General features: G+C 30.3%; 1 protein-coding gene across 1 annotated transcript; it reads right to left on the bottom strand.

The window, feature by feature from the left end:
• Positions 1-7,290: 7,290 nt before the first annotated feature.
• On the bottom strand, positions 7,291-9,683 carry LOC111879258 (F-box/FBD/LRR-repeat protein At1g13570-like). The gene is made up of 4 exons (XM_042902099.2): positions 9,490-9,683; positions 8,054-8,886; positions 7,827-7,994; positions 7,291-7,729 (listed from the first exon to the last, which is right to left on the bottom strand). Exons 1-4 carry the CDS (start codon positions 9,491-9,493, stop codon positions 7,439-7,441), a joined length of 1,296 nt encoding a protein of 431 aa, XP_042758033.1. The 5' UTR covers positions 9,494-9,683; the 3' UTR covers positions 7,291-7,438.
• Positions 9,684-9,949: the final 266 nt, after the last annotated feature.

Below are 9,949 nucleotides of genomic sequence, written 5' to 3'. Positions count from 1 at the left end.
CAAGGAAACCGCTATTAACATTAAACCTAAGTAGGTCCCATATAAAGAGACACTACCTATAAAGATAAATGGTATCATGTGTGTTAGAAATGGTTGAATCTACAAAAGAAATGGTACAAGTATTAGTTAAACTATAACTCCAAATACATAATGTATACATTATAGAAATATCTTACCACACATCCTAAGGCCAAACAACATAAATCAAATTGGTCCATGGCAGTTTTATGTATTTTTGTTATGGTGTTGGGACCGGTTATTTCAAAATTATGAAATATTACGTGTAGGTTGGCAAAACTTTTTTGGTGAACTCCATTTTATGAGCTCATTTTGAAATACATTTATATAACTAAAATTAGTTAAAAGAAAGATGATTGCAAAATGAGTCTAATTTACCACATTTATAGGTTAAGAATATAGCTTTATTATCAAAGTTTTAAAATTCATGGTGACATGACAATTCACTGATGAAATTAAAATTCAATGGTTGTATGAAAAATATTATTAAATGTTTGAAATTCATTGCAAAAGTGTATATGTTCGTAGTCAAAGTGACATTAAAAATTCTTGGCGAAATGACATTTCACTAGTCAAAGTGACATGACAATTCACTAGTCATATGACAACTTTTCATAAACTTTTAGTAAAAATGTACATGTCCGTAGTCAAGTGACATGACAATTTCCAGATGAAATGAAAATTCACTTGTTGTATAACAAATATTAATAAATGTATGAAATTCATAGTAAAAGTGTAAATTTTTATAGTTAAAGTGAAAATTCCATACTGAAATGACATATGTTTGGTTAAATTGAAAATCATATTAAATGCATGAAATTCATAGATAATTCGATATAAGGCACCTAAAATCATTATATATATATATATATATATATATATATATATATATATATATATATATATATATATATATATATTAAAAAATCTTTATCCCCATGATGTCTTCGAATCAGAAAAATTAGATTTTCATTTACATAATTATCAAGTGCAACACCACTAGCACCATTAAGAGCAAGGATCAGTTGGCCTTGAGTGAAATTGGCCCATTCTAGACCTTCATATGTCGTCTTAATTGCATGAGGATGAGCAGCTGCTTCTGCAAACCTCTTCTAGACATGCAACTCCACCTGTCCTTCCTTTCTTCTAAAACCTGTAACTAAAATCACCATCACCATTGGAGAGTGTCACCTCAAACCTACAACTAGATCAAAAACCCCACTATTCTTCCATTCTAGAAAATCCTTTGATCTAAAATCCTCAAACTACAGAAACAATAAACACGAAGAAACTTTAGATCAAGCATATAATAGGGGAAAATCGACGACATCAGGGCAAAAACTTTCTGTTTCCGAGTGTTAAATGCTTTTTGTAATAACTATAGATCAAGCGTATAATAGGGGCAAAACAACTATGTCTTTTAGATTAGAGAAATCGGAGGCAATAAAACATGATCGACCATCATATCTCAAACTTGAGAGCCGGAGATTTGAAAGAGACATAAATTTGTGGATGTCAGAAATCAGATAGTAATTTCCTCTTCGTCGTTGATTTGGATGTGGATTTTGTTGATTTCTTCAATGATATTCATATCAATAAATTTTTCGTTTGTAGTTTTTTGAATTTAATGGTTCATCAATAACTAACCTTTTTATGAATTTGTTAATGTTTGTAGTTGTGCGACTACTTAATCATGAGAGTTTTTGTATATGGTAAATTAGGACTTGTCAATAACGCTTGAAAGAATGTCTTTTTATGTGGGTGATTTTGATGCATATAAACTAAAGCATTAAAAAGTTTGCATCTTTTTTACGTATTTACCCATAGTTTTTTCCCACTTTTGAAGATCCAACTTTGCTACCGACTCAAACATTGTTGATGTTACCACCTTGAAGATTACTAGATTAGTCATTGAAGATCCAAAGTTGGTTGTGTTGTCTCATTGTTTGTGTAGGAGGGATATGTTGTGCGTTGCTATTATCTAGATTGTACTTGGGTTGTCATTTGCTAGTTTTTATTTAATAAAATTCTTTTTCTTTCAAAAGAACTTTGAATATGCACATCCTAGTAACATACTCATATGTCCATTTATGCTAAAAGTTCTTATAGTTACATGTTAAAAAGCACAACACTCTAGTTAACTTGCCATTTTTAAACAAAGGAGTTGCACCTTGTAACATTAAGGTTATGAAGGCTGCTATGGAGAATGCTGCTAATCAAGGTATATTCATTATATAAATACACCATCAAACTAATATGAGAAATATTAACGTATTTTTATTGATTTATTGCCTCTAACTGCATAAATGGATGTTGAAAATGGTCATGAAAAATAATCAAAGAAAAGCAAGAAAAATAAGTTGAAATACAATGGTGAAACAAAGCTAAATGACAAAGAGAATAACAATGTTACAAATGGAGATGTTGCTCCTGAAACCAAATCAGGAAAGAAGAAAAAGAAGACGATGTGAAGTGGAACGCATGCAAGATGCAAAGCTTGTGAACTTAACAAACATGTCAACAAGAGGATATGAAATGGCACATAGGGTTAGGTTGCTTGATGACCCCATATTTTGTTATATTTTATTATTAAATCAATTCCAGTAGAATACATATATAAATATTTGGATATGTAATAGTAAAAACACAAATCTGCATATATGTATTTCATTTATTTTTCAAACATCTAATTTTTTTGGAGGATCGAATGTATTAATAAATTTCAATTATTTTCTTTTTGAAAAACATGTTTTTTTTAATAAATTCATAAATTTGCAATTTTATTTTGAAACTTTTAAGTTAAAACTAAAAACTAAAAACTAAAAACACGTTTATTTTAGAAAACAAAAATTTGATATTAATAAAAAAAGAATATTTGAAATTGTTAAAGCTTATTTTTAATATTTTTTTTGGAGTGGTTATTTAATATATATATATATATATATATATATATATATATATATATATATATATATATATATATATATATACACGTGAAAGTTGTCTATTTAGGCAGTTTTGCATGCATTGAGAAATCGAGTGTGAAACTGAAACAAAACAGTTAGCTCTACTTAAATTACATATATAACCTTATAGCATATACGTAATGTTTAATAAGTAAAAGAAAATAAGAATGATGTGTAAAATTGTAATTGGTTCTTTGCATTTTCACAAGATATATACATTTTCGCATGAACCTTCCTCTATATATATACTAGGTTACAATCCGTGGAAACCACGGGTATAAATTTTATAAAATTTTATTAAAATAATAACACATAAGTTTTGTTTAGACTTTTATATTGATTATTTAAAATTAATATATAATTTTATTTGAATATCTATAGGTGATGTGATGTAGATGGTATAATGTAGCATGATTTTATAAAAACTAAAATAATCAAATTAATGAAATCAAAAAGTAAAATAACATTGTACTTTGAAAGTGCATTGTTATTTACGACCATATAAAAAGAACATTTATGCAATTATCAATTACCCCTGTTTTACTACAAGCACTAAAAAATATGTTTAATTATAAATAGTTGTTTTTTAATAGAAAGGACAAAAAATCTCCTAAAAACATCTGTGAGACGAAATTTCAAAAAAATTGGGTATTGTAAATAAGCCATAAAGTAAACTGTCAAAGGAATTGTAATATGAGGGAATCGAATAGCATATTTTTCAAGAGAGGAAGTAACAAAAAAAAAGTGATTATTTTTATTCTTGAAGATATGAGGTTTAAAGTTATTGGTTTTAAGAATGGTTACATGTGATTTGATTATGAAGTAAAGAGGAAGTGGGGAATTCATGTTGATAAGATTAATGATGATGTTTAGCTGAAATTTTAATAAGATAATTTGAATGTGGTTAGTTTGGGATTTAAATACTTGAAAGAAAGTCTGGTCTAAAATATGGGATAGTCTAGGAAATAAAAGAAAAGGCGGCAATATGGTATTTTGGTTGTTAGTAGTGCTAATAAAAACTTCTATTGTAATGATACTTTGTTAGTGATCTGTAAAATGAAAATTCGAAAGTGCAGTGTGGAAAATGGATATTTTTTTGAAGGGCATGATGGTCTTTTATTAAAAAAAATGAAAGTTCAAAAGAAAAAGGAGGTTTGCGGTGAGATGTACAGTAAAGCAAAAGGGCTAAATGATTGGTTAAAATGATTTACTTTATTTGCTTATTTTAGCATCATCCTTTTTATTAATAACATCATACTTCCAGTTTCTATTGTTAAGGCTGACAAACTTACCATTTACAGCAAAAGAATTAAATATATAAATACAGTTTATAACATTAAATGAACTTTTATTTTGGTGCTCCTGGTGTTCCTTCAACCCATCTCCTCAACCTATAATTTTCATAAGATGAAAAATAAGACTTTGAACACTAAAATTTTCATTCAAGAACACAAGCACTCAACTAAATTTGGCATCCAAGAACACAAGTACAATCTACATACTCAAATCTGGCATCCAAGAACACTATGTTAATCTACACTAAAATTAACCTTCTCCCGGTGCATTTATTTGTGTATTATAGTGGCCAGACTTTCTTTTCTTTCTTATATATAATTGTTTCGGAAATAAGAAGATAATAAAGAATAATCACAATTATTTGTAATATGTATATGAAAAAAAGGAATCACAAAATAAAATAACTTACAACCAAGTGCTTCAATCCAATCGCAACCTTCCCACCCGAATTAATTACAGCCAACTACAAACTAACTCAAAACCCATAAACTTGTTAGAATCCTCTTTTCCTGACGAATAATTGGTGATTCTCTCTTTTAATTTCTATAGATATTGGATTTTGTAGGTAAGATTCATCTCTGATGAGTGTAAACTGAAATTAGATGAATTATAGATAAGGAGTGAGAAGAAGGAAGGAAACCTGCTCATATGCCGCTGAAAATCTTTGCCTATCAAATAAAATGTAACACATTTATAAAAGAAATTGGGTTTTTAAGCTTAATCAATACCGATCCAATGCTGAGAGATTCCATTGTTGAAAATCACAAAGGAAATTCACTCTTGACGAAAAGTAGTTGGAGGTTTATGAATAAAGAGAGGGGAATGGTTAAAGAGAATTCAAATTAAGAAATACTGATTTGGTTACTGATTGATTGGCTTCTTGGTATTATGAAAGAAGAGAATTCAAATTTTGAAAGCCCTAAAATTACGATTTTTGAAACGTAACAATAGAAGAGGAACAAAAGTTTCTAAATGAGATTTTTGAAATAGGGCACACCCTGAATATTAGTGTAAACATTGAAAATGGTATCAATCTTGCCTTTCTTTTTCTTCTTCCTCCAAATTCGAACCAAACATATTAACATAGGATTCTAGGTTTTCGTTTATCAACATCCAATATTTCCAAATCCGATCCTGGTTATCAAAATTGTGGTTGTTGATATATCAGAATCAAAAACTAATTGTAAGGGTCTTTTTATCAAGATAAACAAATCGTACCAAGGAAGTAGAACAAATGTTGTTGACATGACGATCTAACTGAAGAAAACGAACCACGTCCTTCATTTTCTTCCTCAAGTATAGAATTCATTTTCTTCCTCTAGCCCAGAAATAGTAGACAATTATGCAAGAATCACAAATGTAAAAAGGAAATTAATCTTCCAAACACCCAAAACCAAAACCCATGGTTAAATCATCCAACAGAAGATGTGTTAGCGGAAGATGAGCTGTGATTTCTGGAGAAAAGTAGATGAGAATCAAGGTTTATTTAAAAATTAAATAGTATCTAGTTTCCAAAATCAAGAATGTCAAATTGACGGAAATAGAGGCGTGATTTATTTTAGTTTTAAAGAATAAACGGATGAGTAAACAACGTTTAGGGGTTTTAAAAGCTGAAGGGTAAATTAGGTATTTTACTTTGAAATTTTGATAGATGGAGAAGATGCCACGTAAGATAAATGGTTTGTTTTATTAGAGTAGAGGATATATATATATATATATATATATATATATATATATATATATATATATATATATAAAATTAAATTAATATGGTAAAGAAATAAATAAGAACATAAAATAAAACTAGTTGTGAGGGGTGGATTTAAGAAATTGACTAAAAGCGGGACAAAAACTAATACTATATTTTTATAACAAATATTAAGTCTTAATGATGGTATAGATAAATCAAATATCCTCCAACTTTTTCTTCCTTTTATATTCCTACACACTTATGATTTATATGAGGCGACAATAGTCAATGTTCGTGTCTAAAGAATTTGAGTAGTTTCGTTAGAATCTCCCGCATTTTCATTATTATGCCTCAAAATCCATGACATGTCCATCAACCCATAAGCACATAAGGTTAACAACTTCTCAGTAAAAAAGGTCATATGACTAGCACCAATGTTTTAAAAAGGTTTTTTTAGTTGAACCAGTCTTTTGAACGGTTACCGGTTCGATAGCCGGTACAACCGGTTCTATTGTTGGTCTACATCTAGTAGTGATGTGTGTCAACCTTCGAGTTGTGTACACTACGGGTAACGTGATTGATCGATCAATCCATTCAATTTGTTTTGGAAATGGACTGTGTTTTTAAAAGGTTAGGTGAAATCCAATTATACAAGTCTAATAAACCGGTTCAAATGGACTGGTTCAATCTGGTTTTTTAGCAAACCATCCGGTTTAATCCAATTTAGAAATTGGCATAACTTAATCACTGTTGAACCCTCCTCATCCCATGTTCCTGTTCCAACCAGCCAAAACCGGTTTTTAAAACAGACTAGCACTTGGATCTTCACGAAAGCGCTAGGACTATATAGAGATGAACTTTTTGGTCTATGGAGCACTTGTTTCTTACTATATATAACTTTTAATATCGCAGTTTTTTTTTACTTAATCTTATTTCTAAACAAATTTAATAAACAAACTTTGTTGGATTGTAATAGTTGTTTGTTATATCTTAAATGTAAGAAGACGAAAAGCTAGGGCCTTGTAGCCATGTCAACCCAACTTGACCGAGGTCTTTGTGGAAATAAGAAAATCGCAAGGGTAGCAAAGCAAATAGGTTACACATATAGGTGGGTGTGTAAAGGGGAGATTTTATATAAATCTCACATTTTACTTGGTTGAAGTCTTGATTTCGGTTGTAGGTATCTATCTATCAACATTTTCGTAACTCGTTTATCATCTGCTTTTACATTGTAGTTAATCCTGTGATTTAAATAAAATAGTAATAATAATAAACAAGTTGTTTTTTAATGTGAAACTGTGAAAGTTTATAGTAGGCGAATTGTACATATTTTGTGAAAAGACCAACAAAATACTAGTTTACAAGAAAGAGCGAATTGTATGTATTTTGTTAATGTAAATACAAAAATTTCATCATACTTGGTAGTTCTAACAATCAGTAGTGTGTTTGAACATTCTTACATACTTGATTATCGCTTGGGATTCAAGTAGAACATTTTCGCTTTAGGTGAGATTCGAGGGTACTGCATAACATCCTTAGCAATGTCAAGTATTTTTTTAGCATCAAGAGCTCCACTAGGTGTGATAGTAAACTTGTCGAGAGAAGGGGAATGGGTAAGAAGAAGCTTTATGAAAAGCAGTTCTGGTTTTGATCCTTCTAAATATGTTATCTCTACAGTTTGCAATCGGTTCAATGTACAATCCAAACAATTTGGGGATTCCAAATGATTTGAAGCTGGACCCACATCAACTCGAGGAACCTAAAAATACACAAAATGCAACCACAATTTAGCATTTAATTCTTGTATCATATAACCCAAAAAAGTTGTTAGTTTTATCATTCTTTCTTTACTTTACCATTGCCATGAATATACACAACGTTTCAAGATTTGGTGAGTTCCGCAGCAAACAAAGAATACTACGAAGTTGATGCAAATCAGCAAGTTGATAATACAACAACGCCAGACGCTTTAAACTATAAATTGCATGTGGAAGCAATTTTGGAATTTTTTCTGCAATCAAACACTGTGAGATGAAAGTTAGTTTTTTTTAAAAAGAGCAAAGGTTACGCATAAAATGTTTACCTTAAGAAAATGACTGTCGACATAAAAGTGTTCAATTCTAGGCAAGTTACTCAACATTGTGGCCAAATTCATTTTTTCAACTCCTACAAAATCTTGTATGGGTTTCTTGAGAGCAATCCCAGCCACAAATAGGCATGGACTATCAAACAACTGGAGCAACATGGCATCAGGACAAGCAGCCACAGTCAAAATCCGCAGTTTTGTAGCCTTAATGTTGAAATTGTAAACATTTTTACACATATGCAGGGTCAACTTCTTAAGCTGTGGTAGTTTGATCTTAGTTCCACATAATCTAGAACCAAAATCAATATCCTTCAGAAGAAGTTCTTCAAGGTTGAGAAATCCTTCAAACTCAAGTGGTGGATTGAAGCGACACTTCTGAAGTTCTAACTTTGTCAATTCTCGACAAGAAAACAAATAAGAAGGAAGTTCATAATTGCGATTTAAATTAGTTATAATGAGTTCCCTAACATTGTTTCTTGATAGGAGTAGCATGAATTGATCGACTTCTTGGAAGTTATCAAGAAAAATATTTGGTATATGGAGATGAAATTTCGAGATAGGACCCTTGTGAAGGATCAAGACTTTGTTTATGATCCTTATAACCCCGTTATGATCAAAAGCTCTATTGTTTGCGAATTTTTTGGAGAAGTGCTCATCAAAAGCTAGTGTACTCATTGTGGTCCATTTGTGCCTCCACTTTTTTGATATAATGCTTGTCCTTACAGCATCTTCAATCGGGAGGCTCTCTAAGATTGAGTCTATCAAGTGTTCCGGTAAGTTACTGATCCTATCTTCCTCACCACAACCGACAACCCTCCATTTATTTCTATCTGTTATTAGATTCACAAAAAAAAGGCAAAGTTATATCAATAGAAAATAAAATCCAATAAGAAACATTGGGCAACTTGACCTTTCTAATACTCTTCCTATTGTCAATGACACTTTTAGGTGTGGTAGCATAGCTCATGAGAAAGAAACTATCTCATTGAATACTTATGATTTGATGGTTGTAAGTTTTTTTTAAGGATATGTGGCACACAAATTACATTTTGTAACCCTAAAAGATAATAATCCAAGTGTCTTTAACATCATAATGGTTTAAAACATGGAATATCGAAGGGAAATCTGTGGGGAAGCCTGCATGGATTCGGAAGCTATGAACAAGCTTGAAGTTGTATCAATGGCTTCCCCTGACAAAACCAAATCTAAAAACTATTCAATTATCTTGCGAATGTCATGTAATAAATCTTCTGGAAATCGGTTTCCTTATTTTTTTTTTACTGTGGATACGTAATGATTGATAATGACTACCCAAAAACATAGTTTACGTTTCCAATTGGAAGGAGCAAAAGAGATCCTGAATAGCATATTTCAAACGAAACACACGACTTTCGAAGAATAAAAATATGGAGGCTTATGAAATAGAAACTTACCCATCTTACAATCGAACGAACAAATAGTATATCTGTCGGGGTAAACTGTCTATCAATTTGGGAATTAGGGTTTACTGCTCAATCAGATAAAGGACTAACACTATAAAACAATTATGTTCACACTGTAACGATTTAATAGAGGAAATAAAAACGATTTAAATTAATAAAGGAAGAAAAAGAAGAAGAAAAAGAAGAAGGAACATAAGGAAATAAAAGATATTCTATTTGTTTTAATTTTTTAAATCGATGAATCGGACAAAAAGGAAATTAAAGTTTAAAGTTTAAACAGTGGGGAACGGTTGTTTAATTGGTTGAAATGAAATACAACATTGTTGTTTATATTTATTTCTAGTGAAATTAATTAAATACATATTCTATTATTTTATATTGTATTTTATTAAAAGAGACTTTTATTCTAATATTTTAGGTTAGTTTACAGTTTAATCAGAAATTAAGTTTT

Source organism: Lactuca sativa, chromosome 1 (genome assembly GCF_002870075.4).
Source record: "Lactuca sativa cultivar Salinas chromosome 1, Lsat_Salinas_v11, whole genome shotgun sequence".
Classification (NCBI taxonomy): Eukaryota; Viridiplantae; Streptophyta; class Magnoliopsida; order Asterales; family Asteraceae; genus Lactuca; species Lactuca sativa.
This window is presented reverse-complemented; position numbering and strand designations above follow the sequence as displayed.

Coding starts and splice junctions, on each gene's coding strand:
- LOC111879258 (XM_042902099.2), bottom strand. Junction 7,995..8,053: donor TCGACAGTCATTTTCTTAAG/GTAAACATTTTA, acceptor TTCATCTCACAG/TGTTTGATTGCAGAAAAAAT. Junction 7,730..7,826: donor TGTGTATATTCATGGCAATG/GTAAAGTAAAGA, acceptor GTGTATTTTTAG/GTTCCTCGAGTTGATGTGGG.